The sequence below is a fragment of the Mastacembelus armatus genome, chromosome 17, assembly GCF_900324485.2.
Source record: "Mastacembelus armatus chromosome 17, fMasArm1.2, whole genome shotgun sequence".
NCBI classification, from domain to species: domain Eukaryota; kingdom Metazoa; phylum Chordata; class Actinopteri; order Synbranchiformes; family Mastacembelidae; genus Mastacembelus; species Mastacembelus armatus.
In genome coordinates, this window is record NC_046649.1 from 8,775,190 (window position 1) to 8,795,565 (window position 20,376).

Consider the following 20,376-nt stretch of genomic DNA (forward strand, 5'->3'; position numbering starts at 1 on the left):
TATTTAAATAGTAAAAAATTTGTAAAAAAAAACAAAAAAAAAAAAACACGTTGAACAAAATGATAGAGAAGCTCACTTAAGTCACCTTGGAGCCGAGAGATGTGCTCCACTGACCACTTCCTCGCTGAAGTCAAAGTGCCTAACTCTGCAGTGTGGGGACCTCTGTAACATTCTTCTCCTCCTTTCAGCTCCAACAAGCAACAAAAAACTCTGACGTTGCTCACTCATACACATGCACACACATTGACAAACCCTCTTTCTGTCCATTAATAGGCCACATGCTGGACTAACGTTGGCTTGGCAGACACTAGCAGGCAGATGTGGGCTGGAACACAGGGAACGGACTTGCAGTCGCTCTGTAAATCTGACTGCCTGTTATTTGTCCCTCTATATTAAAACCATTGCAGATTAGTTAGGGAGTTCATCATCCTACACGCCCCTCACTTGGCCACCTGTGATGTCCTATGAAAGCATATGCATAAGAGTTACAGTGGAATGGTGAGGCGTTAAAAGTTTAGTTAAAAGTGAGGGAAAATGATTTTTAATTATTTGACAACTTACAGATTATCACTAATGAGCATCTGCTGTAGATATTTCACAGAAAAAATAATTCATCTGCATTTGCACAAAGCAATGAAGAGCCCCTTTCATCAAGACCAAGTCTCATCACATCATAAAATCACAATCACGACAATAATAATATAGTTTCAGACAACAGATTGACCTTCTTACATTTGGAAGTATCTTTAATATTAGATACACAAACTTGTGTATTGTCCTCTGTCAAGAATTACATCAGTATATAGGAAAAATGGCCAGAGGGACTTTTTGCAGGGTAGAGGTGTGCAAGACACCTAGATGTCTTTGAGTGATGTTACAGATTAACATAATAAACATTCATATAAACATTTCTCTTAAATGTATAATATGTATAATGCAATGTATAATGTAAGTCTGAACATTTGCATATTCAGTGATAAATGTCTATGTCAGATGAACATGGCTTTACTTCTTTTTTTAAACTGCTCTCTGTGTTCATTTAACATTATGTCAGTGTATATATACACAGTATGGCCACAGCAGAAAAGTTAAAGCTATTTGAACAGATTAAAAGTAAACCTGATAGCGTGACTGGGTGACATTTAGAAGACTGAGAAGAACCAGAGCCCCTCTTTATTATTATTACTGAGGAAGAAAGAAAGCCACTGGCTTTCTTCATCCAAAGTAGCTAATTCCAACTCCAGTAGCTGCTACTCAACTACAGTATATAATCATGAGCACTAATAATGAGCATTTATCCAGGCAGAGATCAAGTGAGGCATTTCTCTTAACAACTATTCAAAGGAAAATACTTGACCCTCTGATCTGCTCAGCTTGTGCCTTTGAGTGTTCAAACAACAGAAACATTTTATGATGAAAAAGTGCCATTTTCTTTTACTTACTTCAATGTATAAAGAAAAGTACTGTAGCACTGTAATGACATGCCTGGAAAGTAACACAGGATGACTGATTCAACAAAATTATCTGCATTTGTCAAAATTTGAATCTACTTTAATTCTACTACTACAGCTACTTTTCTCTGTGGCATTTTTTGTATCGGTTGACTGAAAGAAAATTTGTCCTCTGTTGCTTTTCCTGAGGATTCCCACAATTATTTATTTTCCTTTCATTTTTGAGGTCATTATCTCAACCTGGGGCCCTAAATATAAAGTATGTCCTACAGTAGATTGTACAGACTAAAGCCCTTTGGGATAAGCATGATTTAAATGTCAATAAATAACCTTGACTGGACTTAACTTGGATCATGTGAGAAACAGCAGCTAGTTACTATAGTCAAACTTTCCCTATGCTAGACTCCAATCATTGACAGTGTACAGTCATTACACTACAGTTATTGACTCTAACACACCTTAGGGCAGAGACGTTTCTGGCAACTTAAAATAAACACCTGCTATACAAGGATCTATGCAAGTTAATAAATATGTACCCTAAATCTATTTAGTTGAAAAACAGAAAGAAAAAATGAAGTTGCAGCTACTCACATTTCTTTTACTACAGATACAAAGACAGTTGTGTGATCAAAGTTTCTGGCCAAGAGCAACAGCAACAACACTAAAAGAGTCGGCCTGGTCCAGCTCGAGCTCCCTGTTCTCACCACTGCCTTCCATCAGCACACTCAAGAAACACTCACACAAGAAACAGGAGAAATGACACTGCGAAATTATCAGAGCCTTTGAACACTGGTTTTATGTTTTGGAGTGGCTGTATTATAATCAAGAAAAACATATAAGACAAGACCAGAACTTCCCTGACTCAATAACAAATACTCAATTTGATACTCAAAATATGCTTCTGAGTATATGATTAATGTTATTGATAAATATCTTTTGAGCATTCCTCTTGCCATGTTTACAATGCAACTCCAAATCATAAATACAGCATTATCAACGAGCCTAACAACACATCAACAGTTATGCAGCACCTACAGTGTCATGCAATAGAGAGAGCACAAATTTTTCTAACTCCTGACCTTTAGTCTGGATAAAGGCAACCCAGTCTTTTATAAAGCAGTAGCAAACAGTGTGAGTGTTACAGAGATGAAAGCAACAGACAAGAAAGTCAATGGACAATACAACTCTGTAGAGAGCCCATAATTACACGTAGTTCAGAGGGGTGAGTCACAGTGGTTCAAAGAGAAAGGATGCATATGGATATTTAACTATGTAAAGTGGGAGTCATAAAAAGTCACTTGATACATATTCCCTAAATTCATGCTACCATGGAACAGCTGCCCACTGTATTCTGCCTCTCAGGTAAGCACAACAAAAACAAATGAGCACTAATTTAATCTGTACTCTCAGTCATTTTAGAAATGGGCAACATTTGTGTTCTTCTCCGGGGCACGGAGTTATACTTACTGCTCTAGAAACAACTGAGGGGAAAGGGGCAAAAACAAGACCCTAAAACTTTAAATGTTACTGCCAATTTTACAAATCTAATGTTAAAACTAGCTGGGAGAAAACACTTGCCACCCACTTTACCAACTTTGTACTGAGAATCATGCTCCTACAACTACAACAAAGTGAAAGCTACACAAGGTTTTAAAAAATGAAGCTGACACCTCCATAAAAACTACAAATAAATTATTGTGAAGTATCACAATCCTCCCCAGACACTAACAGCAGCAGTGTTACCCTAGAATATGTTGGCATTACTTTTCCACACAAACTGTCCAGTAAACTGTATCACAGTGATGGTGGGCCTCACCTGTCAGGGTCAGCCTGTGTGATGTTGATGCGAGGCAGAGAGGCGGTGATGGGCAGGCTTGAGGGTCTGGTCCGGGTCACTGGATCCTCTTCAGGTGTGAGCGGCTTGCCCCTGTCCCTCTCCTTTTCTGACTGTCGCCATGACAATGGCGGCAACTGCAGGTTGCCAGAAAACCGCCTGTGAACTTTGCACACCTCTACTCCAAGAGTGTTGCCTGCAGAAAACTGTCCCACTGCAAGCTCTGTATTCTCCTGAGGGTAAAACAAAAACAAAGTGAATCTATGAAACAGACTCATAATATTCCCTCCTCTCGACAGGCTTTGTGGTGAATAAGAAAGAGAGAGAGAGTATTTAAGAGGAGATTTAAGAGACAGATTTAGCAAACATAAACATGGCTGTCGCACATGGACTTAAAGAAATACAAATGTTTAGACAATAACTGAACAATCTTTTGATTTAACAAAGTAATGTACAGTGTATTAGCTACATTTACATTTTTATGCTCTACTTTACAAAGACAACATTAATATTAACCTTAATTCGACACCTGAGCTATCAACTGACATTTTTATGAATTGTATGTTTAATGCGTGTGACTGTTCCAGCAAAGAGCCCTGCGTGCTTCAGTGTAGTGACGGGTTGTAAACAAGCCAGGGCACATGAGAATACTGAGGCGAGCTGCCAGACCTCATCCTGCATTCATCACCCTCCACTTTATATTTGGTGCATGCAAGTGTAAATGAAACAAGGCATCAGGCTTCAAATGAACAAAGGGTTATGGAGGCACGACAATGCTGCAGGGGAAATGGAGGATCCAGGAATTCCTAGAATATGGCTGTGGCAAACAAGAAACCATTTGTCTCTTTTATGTGTGTGTGTATGGCGCACAAAATAGATGAGTGTGACAGAAAGTGGTTGGTAGCAAGGGAGAGACTGTGAGGTGAAATACTACTATGATACTGGATGTTTTAAACTGATGGATGTTGTGACCAAGTGAAGGATTATACAGGTAAAAAGAAATCAGCTTGTCAGTACTCTCTGGTGGACAAACTATGTACTGCTGACACTGTTCTAACCTAGCTTAGCACTTCTGTTCCTGTTTTGCAACTTCTTATTACTCATCAGGTATATATCAGCTAATGATATCAAGAATAAGCTAATATCAGATCAGCTGATTTATTAGTCGGCATAGTAGGTACTAGGAGCTGCAACTAATAATTATTTTCATTACAGATACAGTGAATGTACTGATTTAATTTCTCTAGAAAAAGTCACAACATAGAGAAACATGCCTATTACTATTCCTAAAGACCAAGTTAATCTCTTCAAATGTCTTGTTTTGACCAGATTCAACCCTAGATGTGTTTATTATCACAGATGACTAAAACAAGACAAATGACAAATTTGTCAATCTTGTCACGTTATTAACAAATTGACTGTTTCAGCTCTAGTAAGTACCAATTGACCAGTAACTCATGTAAAGTCTCCTAGGACTCAATTAAAAAAAATGTAAACAAAATTTTTATGGCTAAAAAAAAAAAAAGCACCTGCTAAAAATAAAACTGGTGACCAGTAGCATTTACCTAAGCTTGGTAAGAAGTCAAAAGGACCACTGTGAGAACATATGCACATATTTCTTGTCCAGGTGATGCATCCAAAAAAACTGCTAGCAGCAAGTTTCTTCTCCCAAGGTTGCTGACAAAACTGTCATGTTCTCCTATTAAATTTTTCTTTATTGCTTTAAAAAAAGAACAAATAAAATCCAAAAGGGCTCTTTGTCATAGACAGAAAAATCCTCTCAAATTTCAATATGGCAATGTTATGAGTCCTTAGGGAGATGAAAGGCCAAAAGGAAAAATGATCAAATTCAAATCAGTGAGTGATGTGGTATCACATTATTAGATAGAGGATCTGAGAAATAATGACAGAGAAGACAACAGGCAGAATGAGTGAGTCATCCCAGCTCCTCTTTACAGTGAAAGTGACAAAACACTAATTGCAGAAACAAAAATTGAGAAGCAAGGAAGTAACATGAAAGAGACAGCAAACTGCAAGAGGTAAGGATGAGGGAAGGAAAGTTTCTGAATGAGTGAGGGGAAGAGAAATAGAGCCGATGGGAGAGATAGATAAACCTCAGAGACAGGGAGTCTGCTTTTCCTTTCTGATTGTCAGTAAACAAAACTCCAGTGACTCCACTCCTCTTTCCAGGAAATACAATTTGTCTGATGTACTGAGCCTGTCTTTTACAAACACATTCTTCCTGTCCCACTGAAACTGGTGAGAATTGAATCTGGCAAAACACAACTCTGGGTCTGCCTAAGCTCTGGGTCTGTTCTCATGCAATGCTTCTTGTCAAACAAATGTTATAACCAGAAATCGAAACAGTCTTGTCAATACGTTACAGTGCGGCTGCTGTTTCACTGCCTAATTATTTATCAGTTGTATAATGACTGCATCTCTGACATAGTTGATCGCTCATCTGTGGTCCACGTGGCATTAGTAAGAACAAACACTGATTTTACTAGCCCTGCATATAAGACAGGAGCAGGGTAAGGATGGATATCATTTTAGAAATTAAAACAATGGCAAGTTTACAAACCTGGGATTTATCATACATACCAGAACATGGTCATAAAAGGACAGGAACTGTGATAGAAGTAAAACACTGAGTATGAAAGGGAGGTTGTGTAGCACCAGTGTCAAACAGAGGTGGAGTGGGTGTTTTTACTGATGAAGATGAAAGGCCTTTCTTGGCTACAGAGCTTAAGCTACTCCTGTGCTCCCTGGGATACTTCCAAAAAGCCTTTTTGCTGAAGGCAATACAAATGAGCCAGCTTTAGGAGTAAAGCTCTAACAGCATTGCTGGATGGGGTGCCCGAATTATATAGCTAGGGCCCAAAAGAAAAAAGAAAAAAAAAGTTTCCTTTAATTATCAAGATGATATAGAATCCAAATGGAAAATGGGAGCTAGACACTCAGGGATCTTGAATAACATAAAATAGCCGATGTCTAGGTGCTAGTTAAAATTTTTGTCAAATGAATAGAAATTATTATAGAATATATTTCAGTAACCAAGACCAAATACGTAATACATTTAACTACAATAGTATTTTCAATTTTCAATTATGCCACATAATGAATATCTTTTACAACAGAATTTCTTGTTTGCATGTCTGATACTTTCAACTTTGTGTACTCAAAAATATTATCAATTGTTTGTTCGCATTATTCAGTTTTTAGGTTACAGCAGAAACAATGATAGAAATTGTCTCTCTCCTCTATCCACTCACCCCAACCGGTCGAGGCAGGTGGGCCCAAACTGAGCCCGGTTCTGCTAGAAGAGTTTTCTTCCGTTAAAGGGAGTTTTTTCTCTCCACTGTCATGTGCTTGCTCATAAGGGATTTGTTGGGTTTTTTTGTTTTTTGTGCCTTGAGATGAATGTATTGTGATTTGGCGCTATACAAATAAAACTGAATTGAATTGAATTGAAATAAGTCCAGAAGCTTTTTATCCCTGACAAGGACTGATATGTTGTATCATAAACATATTACAATGTTGTCAATAAACCAATGTATATACATTTCAGAAATACAGATTTGTGTCAAAGTGTAATGCCTCAGTTCCTCATATTTATTTTTGGATTTTGGAAATACCACAGGAAACACCAGATGCAAGAGAGGAAGCTGTTAAAAATAGTATTACTATTCATAGTACATTCCTTCACAAACATTCCTGTCAGAAAAATAAAATAAGAATATTAGCAGCTTTATAGAGTTTTTATTCCAAAACGAGATGCCTTTCATTTTAAAACTGTGATTGCTGTTACCAAGCTGCTGGCATCAAAGTAAAGGTAACCATAACCAAAGTAAAAATCACCATTAATCACTCTTTGTTTGGAATTATGATAAATTTTTATTAATTAGGCTGTAATGAATTGTAGGGTAGTTGGAGGATGCTGGAGCCGAGTCACAGCAGGATTTAGCTTGGCCTTTGAGCTCCTGTTGGACAATGTCAAAGTAAATCATCTGGTATGCCTGCCCAGTCATAAACATCGGTGATGTAGAGAATAAACAGATGGGCCTCTCTGTCAGATCTCTGTCCTTCCTCCTCTTTTGCATGTTTCTATTCAGTCTGTGCCCCAAACGCCTCCTGCTATAAAATGCCTTTTAACACCTTTCTTCCTGCTGCGCTGCCTCCTTATTGTAAACTCCACCCCACTCCTTAACTCTCTGTCACCATAACTCTGTCACGCAGACACACAACACAATGTCCTTCATCCCCTCTCTGTTCCGACATGCACACACGCACGCACACACCATCTTGCTCTCTGCAGTGTGTCCTGCTGGATAGCGGTCTGTTGTGTACAGTACAGTCATCTGTTTATGAGTCACCAACCATCGCACAGACATACTGCACCTCACTGCCTCAGAGTCGTCCCACTAGAGCACACTGTATCGTTCAAGAGAAAACAGAGGGAAGGCAAATGTTGTACACTGTGCAAAATTAGGCTATAAACTTTGGAGGGCAGATACAGAATTTCAGATAAAAAGAAACCATGATTGGCCATGAAATGAATGCATGGAGGAGCTCATGATCGCACAGATAGATGGTTGGAAAAATCAATACTTACATCGCCTGGTGTAACCCCCTGCGCACTCCTGCTTTTCTTCATCCTGAGGGATGCTCAGCCAGACTCTCTCTCTCCTCTCCTGTGCGTCTCCACACTCTCCGCACTTTCCTGCTTCTCCTGCTCAGGGAAGCCTCGCCAGTACGCCTGCACATAGGACAAAGAGAGGAGGAGAAGGAGGGGGGACGATAAAGTAACCATTTCAGAAAGTTATTCTGCATCCCTCACAGTGAACATCATGTCTGCAATCTTACGCTACTGTTCTGACCTGGTGATGCAGTTTTGGCTGCAGTAATTATAAAGGTCTATACTGCATTGCTTTACGTATTGAATGGGATTACTTGCCTCAGCAGTTACAAGTTCGTACAGGAAGACATTCATAGTGTAGTGAAATGAATGGAAACATGCCTTAACAGCAGAAAAAAGTCAAAAGGTATAAAATGTATGGCTTAATGTTTCTTAAATATTAGTTCCAAGAACATATGTAATATTTTGTACCAATACCAACACCATACTTCTAGGAACATTTTTATTCATGCTGGCAGTGTATTTCTAGGGATGGCACTGTTCTGTTGGTCAAACCTTATCCTCTGACTGAAATATTTCAACAACTATCAGATTCACTGCTAAAAAATGAGGGTGATGTTTTAAGTGCAATATCTTTGACAACTACAAGATGTATTGTATGATGTATGATTTTTTTTTTTTTTTTTTACTGTTGTGCATTTGGTACCGACAGTAATGTCTCCCTCAGACTGAACAATATAAATTTCCTTAATTTTTCCACTATCGTCACCATCAGGTCAAAGTTTTTATTCTGACCAAATGATGACCAAACACCTGAAGAAATAACGATATTCCCGTCAGCCTCAGCTGTACTTTGTGCTTAGTGCTAATTAGCAAATGTTAGCATGCTAACACATTAAGGCACATTATCTCTTACAAATATCAGAATGCTAGCCAATCCACTATGAGCATGTTAGCATGCTGACACCATAACATTATGACCACCTGCCTAAAAATGTGTACATGGGAGTCAATACAGCAGTAGGTTGGAACTTGTGTCTGGCACAGTAGGTCATCATCAGTGGACACCCATGATCCTGTCGTCTGTTTACTGTTTGTCTTTCCTGAGACAACTTTCAGTCGGTAGTAAACACTGCTGACCAGGAACACCCAACAAGATCTGTAGTTCAGGGGATGCTCTGACCCAGTCGTCTAGCCACCACACTCTGGCCCCTGTCAGAACCACCCACATCCTAACACTTGCCTGTTTTTCCTGCTTCCAACACGTGAACTTTGAGGACTTAATATCTCAAAGCACCACTGTGCTCACACACACGTCTTGTTTCTACAGAACTCAAGCATTCATCCAAACTTTAATTAAATAAATGCTAGCTTTCAGAAACACGCCATACTCTCTGCTAGAATGATGTTAAGTACTGTGTGTGTAATTCATAGTAAATATACTAAAACAATGTTTCTTTTTATGCCACGGCGCAGTCAGTGAGGAAGAATAAGTGGTAAGAGAGTTATGTGATACAGTGCATGGTGTACGTGCCTCACAGGCTTTTAGTCCACACCTGTTTGGCAGCTCTAAGTGAATGCGGTGACTGTACACTCATCGATTATAAAATGAACACAGCTGGTGGAAAACCACCAACAGGCAGACATGAGTGACTAATCTATGTGACACAAATGAATCAATAGTTCCCATGTCCCTATTGATCCCCCATCCCATGCCCTCGCTCCACATTACCCCATACGTGACAGGCAGTGTCCTTGTCAGTGCAGTAAGTGTAATAACTGCAGTACTGACTGCTAATGAGAGAGATTGTTGTTGGTGCTCTATGACTGCTGCCAAGTCAAATGGCATGAAAAAAGAATTTCTCAGCTGCACAAAATCTTCTTTGTGACTTACAGAAACAAACATCTACATTTGTGCTTTCCTACAGGAATTCAATGTTTTAATATTGAAGATTTGGCTGCTGCTTCAAATCCTAGTTGTAGGAAGAGATTTTCAATAATGTATGAGGTTGCATAGATTTGTCCATTACAGGTTTCACAAGAACAGCATTCAAATTCCTCATTCAGTGGTTTCAGATAGGTAAGGCTTGATGGTTATTATGACCATAACTAGAAAGTGCTGTGTCCATGGAAAAGTCTGATGGGAACGCCATTAGGTTTTTATTTGGTCATAAACCAACGTACTGACTAAACTGAACTTTTGATCTGAATAAGGTGAAAGATATCAATTAACTTATTACAGTTTATCCTGGTGTCAAATACATCTGGTGTCAAAACTTTTACTTAAAACCTAAAATGGCAACTTCCAAGTGGTACTTTCTTTGGTCATGTGACCTTCCAGAAAGTTCAACCTGTTGGAAATTATCATTAGATGAGCTTGACTATGAATATGTCAAATCATGTCATCGTGAATCAAGTTCAGCAATGACAGGTGTGATCCTACTATGGTCAGTTTGACCTTATGTCATCTGAGATACAAATGAGTGCATGCTTTGTGTAAGTCACCCAAAAAATTTTAATTTTAACTGTGCATCTTGTATACAATATTTGGCTATTGCTGTGCTTTAGTTTTTCCACTTTTTTTTTCCACCAACTTGATTGGTGCAAGAAAAAAAGTCACAATTGCAGTGAATAAAATAAATGTCTGTACAACAGTCGTTGCCACATTTATAAGAACATAAAGCAGCAAAATCATAAAAATCTTCACCTTCAAATAGCTGGAACCTGAAAACAGCATTTTTGCATGAATGACAGTTGATTATCAGTTGTCAAACAATTTCCTGTGAAATCACTAACAACAAATCATTCTCAAAGTGGATGCTTTGAAAGGACACATCAGTGAAAGCTACTAAAGCTTTATTTGCATCCAAGAAAAGAAATCTTGTTATGAATACTACTAAGAGATGAAATGCTTGTTAGATAATTATTTTTTTTCTTTGCTTGTTCCCTGCTATCAGCTTTTAGTGAAAAGGTCAGGGCTCTGCCAATACATCAAAGCAATGAATTAGATGTTGAGACTGAAGAGCATTTAAACCTAAAACCAAGAGACCTCTCAACAGAGGAGTCTTACTTTGGCTGGCTGCTGCTGCCGCTTTTTAGATAAACAAGCTTCAAGTGACTTCTCATCCTAGTCAGTCCAAGCTATAGGTCTATCCCATGGTCCCTGCCTGTACCTCTACAAATAATTGGTTGTTGATGTGAAGTAGACAATTAAATGCACTGTCACGAGGCAGCACTCAAGATGCTGACTAAGGATTTGGCTTCAATAGTGAAAGAAACACCAGGGATCATTGTGCTAGACATTTACTACTACTGCAATTCAAAACCAAAACGAACTAAAGTAGGGAGGTTAATGTACAACACAATGCAAAGCTTATGGACAGACTGGACAACAAGGCATTTTTTCCTACATTTAAAGTTGTGACTATGACTTAAGTATTTACTTAAGTGCAGTATGTTGTCTCTGGACACACTGGAGATAAAAGCCTCCACAACAGATGAACAGATAACCATGAATGAAAAACATCCATCACTGCATACAGTGATCTGAGACTGCTTAAACAATTAACCTGTTAGCTGTGAACAACTGATTTACTGTTTAAGTGATTTAGCAAGTAAAAATACCAAATTTTGACAGATATTTTACATCAGAGGTCAGCAAGGCTGCAATGATGCCTGTCTGACCAGTGACTTTATGTCACATGGCATGCATGCATGCACAATGGAGAGCTGTGCACAGTGAGTCATTAGCTGTCATATATATAACATCAACAAACCAACCAAAAAAAAGCAGCTTTTCTGGCACCAGAACAACAGAGGTTCGAGAGAACATATGTGGAACTATACTATCCAAGCATTTGATTAATCTGTAGTCCAATGAGTGCTTGTGTCCATGCCACAACCATGATACAGTTACTTTATAGTGGTCATTTATTAAGCCCCAGTAAGTCAGGCTTACTCTTGAAGACTAAAATTCAAAGATTATAATTTGCATTTATGAAACAAACACAAATAACTTACCCAACTTTTGATCCACTCTGGGAAGAATGAATCTAAACAAGGCTTCAAATACCCAGTTGTCAAACTATGAGTGCTAAATGGAGAAGTAAGCAGCACTGATCACAAGACAGGACAGCTGTTGACGAACACCAGCAAGTCCAGTTTGACTCTTGGTTCCACCCACATTTTTCAATCTAAATGACACCACACCCACTTTATTCACAAGAGCAATTTAAACACAAAGCATATCTACTGATCATGTAACTCATCTACACTGTTGCCTCCCACTGAAAAGTTCAGCTTGGCTTGTCTATGCTGCCTTTCAAATCTTCTCCAAAAGAGAATTAGGGTTTATGTTCTGACAGTGCTGAGCTAAATGACAAAATAAAATAGATGGTGTAATCTTGTTTTATCACTTATCAGTCATATATCTAAGATATAACCTTCTCTCATTATGACCTTGAAAATAAAGCCACAGCTCTGATTAAAGCTGGGAACTAAAATACAGCTCACCAAGAAATCAATCGTCACCATCACACTGTTTTAGTATTTAGTTCAATGACAGTAGTTTATCATACACCATCTACACTAAAATCATTTTACTGATACATATTAAATTATGTAACTATTATGTATTATTAAATTATTAATTAGTTATTTCATATATAGCAGCTGCAGACACCAGAAAAAACATGCTACAATACATGAATGGTCAGAACACAAATTTATTTTTAAATTTTATTTATTATTTAATTTTTTTGATTTACATGGAAAGTATCCAACCTTTCTAATTTCTGAAATATCTAAACTACAACTGATGAGATACACTATGTGTCTAAAAAAGTCACCACCTGGATTTCTCCAAGCAAATTGGTAAGAGCTTTCCGTCAATAACTGCAGTGATTAATATATTTCAGCTGGCAACAAGTTTTTTAACCCTAACTGATGCAGTAAGTAGTTTCTCTTTTCCTAAACAAGCATGCCAAAAGACATATCCTGTGGTCGTGAAAAAATGTTCCTCTGTTTTAGAAGGATCAACTTATTGGACTGCGTTAGCACGGAAATTGCTGAAACTACTACATTTGTGCTCAGAACTGTCCAACGCATCAAAAAACATTGGAAGGGCTGTGATGAACTATTGTCTTTGACAAGAAAATAGTGGTCAGAAAAAAAAATCTTAAATAACGATGATGAGCAATCACTTAAATGTTTGGGTAAATCAAATCATCTTAGAAAACATCAACAGTAGAACTCATGGCTATGTTTAATCGTGAAAGAGAGCTTTTCCACATGCATAACTTGACGAGAAGGCAAGGGAGTGAGACTAAACAGCTGTGTATCCTTGAGAAAACTACTTGTCACTTCAGTTTGCTAAGGAACATAAAAATTTGACTCTAGGGCAATGGAAAAAAAGTCACATGGTCCAGATTTACCTTGTTCCAGAGGGATGGGTGCATCAGGGTAGAGATGTAGATGAGTGATGTACACAACATGTCTAATGCCTACGTACAAGCCTGTGGGGGCAGTGCTATGATCTGGGATGGCTTCATGTTATGTGGCCAAACAATGAGGTCAGCTGACTACCTGAACATACTGAATGATGACGTTTTTCCATTCATGGATTTTTTCTTCCCTAATGGCAGGGGCGTATTCTAAGATGACAATGCCAGGATTCATTGGCCTCAAATTATGTAAGAGTGGTTCAGGGATTATGAGCCATCATTTTCAGATATGGATTTGCCACCACGGATTCCAGACCTTAACCCCATAGATCGGTTTAAGGTCTTTGGGATGTGTGGAGAAATCTTTACACAGCGGTCCAACTTTACCACCATAGGTACAAGGCCTTGGCGAGAAAATAATGCAACACTTAATGGAAATAAATGTGCTGACCTTGCATAAACTTATCGCAGCAGTGACATGGTTAATGCTGTAATCAAAGCAGAAGGCGCCCAACGAGATATTGGTGTGTGACTTTCTTTTAGCCAGGCAGTGTATAAGCAAACATTACTTATAAGCTGCGAGGCTGCTACTATCATGCAAAGACTGTATTCTTTACAGTACACTGTACTTACTTTATAATTTTCTCACTTAAGACATTTTCTGCCTATGGTCCGCTGCCTTCTTCAACACATCTTAATGTACTAACTTTTATATAAGGAATGTGACACCAATATTTGGCCATATGTGGTCAGCGGAAGGTTGGTTGGTAATTTTACATAAGGTTTAAAACTGTATGTCAAACAAGATTACTTATTGAAAGGATGCAGTAAGTTTTAGGGCACACATTCTTATCTCGTCTAATCTTATCCAGCCTGCCCACACTGTTTGTGTGGGCCCTGTGTGTTTGTATGCCCTACACACAAAGTGGTTGTTGTACTCCCTCCCAGTGTCCTTCCACTTACTTCCTAAACCAAACTTGTAATAAAAATATATGAATATTATCCACATTTCAGCCTATTGGAATTACATCAGCTCAGCTGTTAGTAGGACAAAACAAGCAATATAAAACTGTCACCTTAGGCTCTGCTTGGAAAACTGTAAAACATTTTTATTATTTTCTGGGGTTTTCTATAACAAGTGAGCATTTGAAGAAAATAATCAGATTATTTAGTAATACAGTAAACAGCCATTAAGATGCAGCCTTTATAATGTGCTTATAAATGCTAATGTTCATGTAACCTTCAGGGTCTAACTGTCAACACAATTTTTCTCTCATGTAAATGAGTCAGTTTTTTAAATTGTTTTAACTCTCACTCCAAAGCCGTTTTAGCTCTGCGACTGAAAAAAACTAAATACCAGTCAACATAGAATGATCAAAAATCAAAACAAAACCACACTGGAAACTTCCTACATTGTATTTGCATTGTATTTGCATTCAAGACAGTTGAGCAGATTCCAGCAGAAATGAACTTTTCAGACAAATGAAGACTGAGAGGAGTTTGTTGAGGAGGGAGAGAAACAACACACCAATTTGTGGCAGCTGAAAGATGACGTCACTGTGGAGGCAACATGCAGGGAACTGACTGTCCTACTGTACAAACACACAAAGACAAAGCGAGCAAGAGAGACAGAGAGAGAGACAGAGAGAGAAACACAGGGCAGAGCAGACCCTGACAGACTGCTGCTCCTGGATTTGCTGAACAGTGTGTCAACAGCTGGAAACCTCCATGTCAAAATGACAGCTGAGACAGATACGAATCAGTGTACTACTTTGACCTGTGCTCCTTCAAAGTAGAAGTGAACAAATCGATATGGTCCACTACCTCCTTTACACCTCAGGGTGGCCGGCTATATCCTGCAGCTACTGATCACCTACCACTTCCTGCTCACCACTTGCATCAATAGCTATATTGAGTTACACCTAATACTTGTTACTAATCTGTCCAGAATTTATTTAATTATTCAATTAATGTTAAATGTAGAAAAGAGAAAAAAAAAAAAACACAGACTAAAGGTCAGGCACAACTTCCCTGAAGTTCCCTGATACATTTGATATGCTTGATTTGTGCATCCAAAGTCTCCAAACTATTATTCTAAAAAACAAAAGCAGTAAATCCTCACATTTCACCATCATAATCGTTGTCATAATTTGGCACTGGTGCTTGAGACTTACTGTAAATGTTTCCACCAATAGCTCAAGAATGCAAAGAAATACAATCTCATCTGCTTGAAAACGAATGAAGAAATACTATACACTGTTAGTCAGCAATAAGACTTGCAGCATAACCTGAGCCTCACCACAATTTCCCCTCCCAGATACAAAAGGAGTGTACTTACAGATGAAGCTGTTCTCCTTGAGCGAAGGGTGAGAGAAGGAGGAGGAATTCACATCAGCAGACAGGAAGCTGAAAGACATTGTATGAATTACATAAATCACACAGATCACATGGAACAGCGAAATATTTGACTTTGGCCAGTTGAAACTACGTGAATTATCTTAGATCAGCAACAAAATATCCTTACTCAAATCTTTCTCTGACAAGCACAGAAAGGAACAGAAATTATTTGAATTTACAGAAGTCTCATGAATTCATAGACATATGTGATGAATAGTAGAGAAGCATAAAGTACTTTTGATAGATGGCAATAGTCATTTTTAAACTATGGAAACCAAAGGGAAGTGTAAAAGCTGTTACATTCCTCTTCACATTAGGAATCTTCCATCAATGCTATGTTTTTTTTAATGCATGACTGCTAAAATCACAGTTCAGACTGCACATACTCAATGCTACTGTATTCACGTCCAGCTGGTTTTTCATCAGTGCTCTTAGTATGACAAATGCTCACCCAGCCTACAAACACTAAATGCCTGGTGCAGACATTGTGTATATTCATCAGTGGGAGGCGAAACATCAATGTCCAACAACACAAAAGGCAGCAGAGTAACCTCATCACCAGAAAGGCCACCAAGAAGCCAGCAAGTGAGTAATCAGTCTGGCAGCCAGAGCCCTTTGGGTGTACAGTACGTGGCCTGTTGCTTCGGCATAGACTGAGATTAAAATGACAGTGACCATTTGAGTTCACACACCACGTGACCAGTCGTCATTCAACAGAAATGCTGTAAATTGAGCTTTAATAGGTAAATAGGGCCAAATCTCAAATGTGTAATGCAAAAGTATCGTATGCCAATGAAATGTAACTACTATAATAGAAGAGCTTTTATGGGATGCCAAACTGATATACGGCTTTGATAAAATATTTGTGAAAGAGACTGAATGCTAAAATAAAACTCTAGACATGAACCAATGTTAAGTTTTAAAGCCGTTCTTTTGGACTCAACATTTTAGCAGATGTTCATGTCATCTGCAATGTTACATTACATATATGAGCTGCTGAGTCCCTTAAACAGAACTTCATGTAAAAAAGAGCTGAAATATTACAGAAGAAGATACATACGGGTGGTGTTACCAAAATATTTTAAAAATGTGTATCACAGAACAAATGCACATTTATGCTAAATGAGATATTTTTAAGAAATATGTTAAATATTTCTTGCACCTATATGTTAAAAATGTAGTCACGAGTATAAACTGCTTCTAGAGTTGAGTGCAAGTAACACACATTTTGTTTTAATTCTACTAGTGTATTTTTAGGCAACAAACAATGACTACTTTTGTGCCACTGTGACAAAACACTAGGTTTCTCCTTACATTACTCCTGGCAGTGCATGACACAGTGGGTGTCAAATGACTTATTATAATCTGACAAACAGTAGTGGTTTCTAAGTTTAAAGGGCTCAGCACCAACACAAATAAATATGATAAATTTAAAGCTTTTACAGTCATCCCCAGTCTCCCTTTATGACTCTCTATATTGATACAAGTGCCTACAGCGATAACATCTTCCTTTATCCACAAGGGTAAAATAATATGCCTAGCTAGTGCTATTCATCTTCTGAAGGTCTTGTTTGACCTCAGCTGATTCAGACATTATTGATAGATGGAAAGTGATTGATGCTGTAATGACATAACATTTGGTTTATAGACCAAACATGCAGCCCTGCCATTTCCATGTTTATGTGGGTTTCCCAAACTTTCCATCACACCATTTACACAAATTTTCCCTTATTCACATCCCACATCTTAATTAATCCAAACTGAAATGTATTTGACTCATGTGCTTCTGTGCATTTAAAAAGGCTGTCCACTATACTAAGAGAAACCACTAACTGGAAATGTGTTTCACCTGGTTTGGCTTTAATCAATCATCATGGTTCATGCGGAGCAAACAAGCATGTATCCAGAATCAGCGATGTGTTTCAAACCGAACGAGCCGATAGTCACAGCGGAAGAGACGTGTCCACAGCGCGAAGTCCAGGACAGATGAGGAGCACAGCCCACATACAGACAAGAAGCCTACGTGATGTGACTGAATCAAAAGACCTTTCAGTGCAACTCAAGACATTTGCCAACCGATCACGTCTCCTCGAAAATTGCTTCTGTGCAGCTCAAATGACGGAAACCTGCCACTTGAGCATCGTGAAACATCGGTGTTTGCAAACCCCTGCAACAACCAGAACCTCTTTTCCTTTTAGCTTAATAAACTTTAGACTGAGCATTGTAAATTTAGCAAAACTTTAAAATGTCTCGCGTGCCGTTTTCCACAGGCAGAGGACCAAGACCTGCGTTATAACACCGTGTAGATACATCTCTACAAATACTGCTAAAGGCGACAAAAAATTAAATAACATTTTGGGTGGGAATTGAAGCACAAATTACACTTATTCTGTTAAATACAGTCACTTACCGGTAATATAGGTTTGCGTTCCCACGCGCTGATACCGTCGTAACACAACGTACAGTCTATGGTTTCTCTGCCGCGCGTCAGGAGCACGCGCCCCCTTTTATCAGGATCCATTTGTGCCGTTCGCGCTCGTTCCCCTTCCCGACCACGAGAGCGCATTGATTGGCTTGGCACGACCACGTAAATCCTTCCGTCTGCCAATGGCCGTCAGCGCGCGCCCCCTCTCTGCCTTCCCATCACTGTCCTGCAGCCGTTTGATTTCCTGTCAGAGCGGAATATGGATCTGTCCCCGGTCCTCCGGTTTAATGAGGCTACAGCCCCCGGGCCCTCTGTTTTTCCATCGATTCCCTGATGTGCTTTAATTGACTGTCTCTTTAAATAGCACTTACAGGTAGAGTACTGTAATGAAAGTTGTCCAGTCCCTTTAAATTAAGTCCAATTGCCAATAGATTTGTGTTACAGGCATCTTAGCCAGGACATTAGAGAGAGCGAGAGAGGCCACTGTCAGTGTACATGTAGCAGGCTCACTCAGGAGCAAATGGAGATAAAATGTTATTAAATATCACTATCATACAAAACTGACCCCTCTGTGTTGTCTTGGGCTTCACCTTAGATAGAGCAGTCTCCTTTATTAATCGCAAAAGGACGTTACAGTGTTGCAGCTGCCACTTCACACACAAAAAAGATAATATCTAAAATATAAAAATAAATAGAATATAGGACAAAGACAGACCTATAACTGCACTAAATGCTGAATGTACACTGTGCAATGACAGTGATACAGTGATACGCTGTTAAATGTACAAAAATATATGTAGTTATACTCAAAAACAGTATGTAGATATTGTAAAAGGTACAGAAGGTATAGGTGACTCTGCTGTATATAAGAACTATAACATGTTGCACTGGCTTGTATTAAGTTGTGCTTGAAATCTTGCACTGAGTCACACTGAGCCCAGTGTGAAATTTCATTGTGTTGTCATAGTTTCAGGTGTGTTGCGCCTTGTTGTTGCGTTACACAAGCTAACAGTGTGTTACACCATACCACATTGCATTGTGATGTGTTACACTGTGCTGCGTGGCTGTACTTTACTGTGTGTGGCTTTTGACACAGCAACTTACCACAGCTACGATGTACTATGTAGGCCTACTACAGTATCACGCAGCACGATGATGTGTTGCACTGTTGAAGTGCTCCAAACTGTGTTGCGTTGTGTAGTGTTCAAGGCCAGACTCAGCGGTCTTTCAGAATATTTTTGATGCCTTGGTTGTTGCCAGGCAACAACTGTCCTGCAACAGAGATGAATGGGTGTCCCTGGGCTCTTTCTTTTTCTTCGTTTTCATGTTTACTTTTATTTTTTTATTCCCAGTGTTTCTCACTGACACAATTATGTTGAGTATGAATGCAGTATGACTTTAACATATTCTAGCAGGTTCTCACACTTACTGCTCATTAAGCTTTATATTATGGGGGATTGGGACATAGTACAATGTATGAGTCACATGGTCTTTGTGTCATTGATGTAAGCTAGGGAGTAGTGGGTGTTTCTTTCCACATCAGTCTTACCAAAGTAACTGAATCAGGGTTGATCAATCCCCAGATTTTCTTCATTAATATGTAGTTTGTAACTTGTCTTGATCCACAGCTACCTTAAGGGCTCACTGACCTTTCTTTATGTTACAAAGAGAACACCATGCCTGGCCTTTGTGGTCTTTTTGAATATCTGAGCTACACCCCTAGACAAACCTTTATTCAATATTCTTCTGTTAATCTTTTATATAGCATCTCATTTCCTATGAACTTGAGAAAACAAGCACTTTCACACCAAATAAATATATATTGCACCTACACAACATCTTCCTAAGTGCTTTTCACACAGCATTGCTGATACTCTCTGTTGGTCAATACATGGTATATCTTCCCCCTTGTGAAATGCTATCACTGTAGGCGGGAAGCACAGATGTTTTTCATAGAGTAATCATTCATTTGCAGTGTGTGGGTTCCATTTGTTTGTGAAGGAAATGCACTCGGCTTCACATGCAGATTGCTCAGGCAGCTTCAGTGCACTCCTGACACGAGTGGAGAATGAAATTAAACGATTCAAATTGTATGCAGCTGCATGGTTGATTTCTATCAAATCCTATTTAACCATTAATAGATAATGTTGGTTTATGAGGCTTGCTCACAACTGGCAATGCTGTCAACCTGC

General features: G+C 38.8%; 1 protein-coding gene across 1 annotated transcript in view; it reads right to left on the reverse strand.

The window, feature by feature from the left end:
* The window catches only part of LOC113134803 (cAMP-specific 3',5'-cyclic phosphodiesterase 4B-like), a 43,467-nt gene extending 25,164 nt beyond the window's left edge, over nt 1–18,303 (reverse strand). Inside the window, exons 1-4 of the mRNA XM_026314324.2 lie at nt 18,170–18,303; nt 15,701–15,768; nt 7,898–8,041; nt 3,268–3,518 (exon numbers count right to left, since the gene is read on the reverse strand). Of these exons, the coding sequence (XP_026170109.1) occupies nt 3,268–3,518; nt 7,898–7,939 (293 nt within the window). The 5' untranslated portion in view covers nt 7,940–8,041; nt 15,701–15,768; nt 18,170–18,303. The remainder of the gene's footprint in view (nt 1–3,267; nt 3,519–7,897; nt 8,042–15,700; nt 15,769–18,169) is intronic.
* Between the last annotated feature and the right edge of the window lie 2,073 nt (nt 18,304–20,376).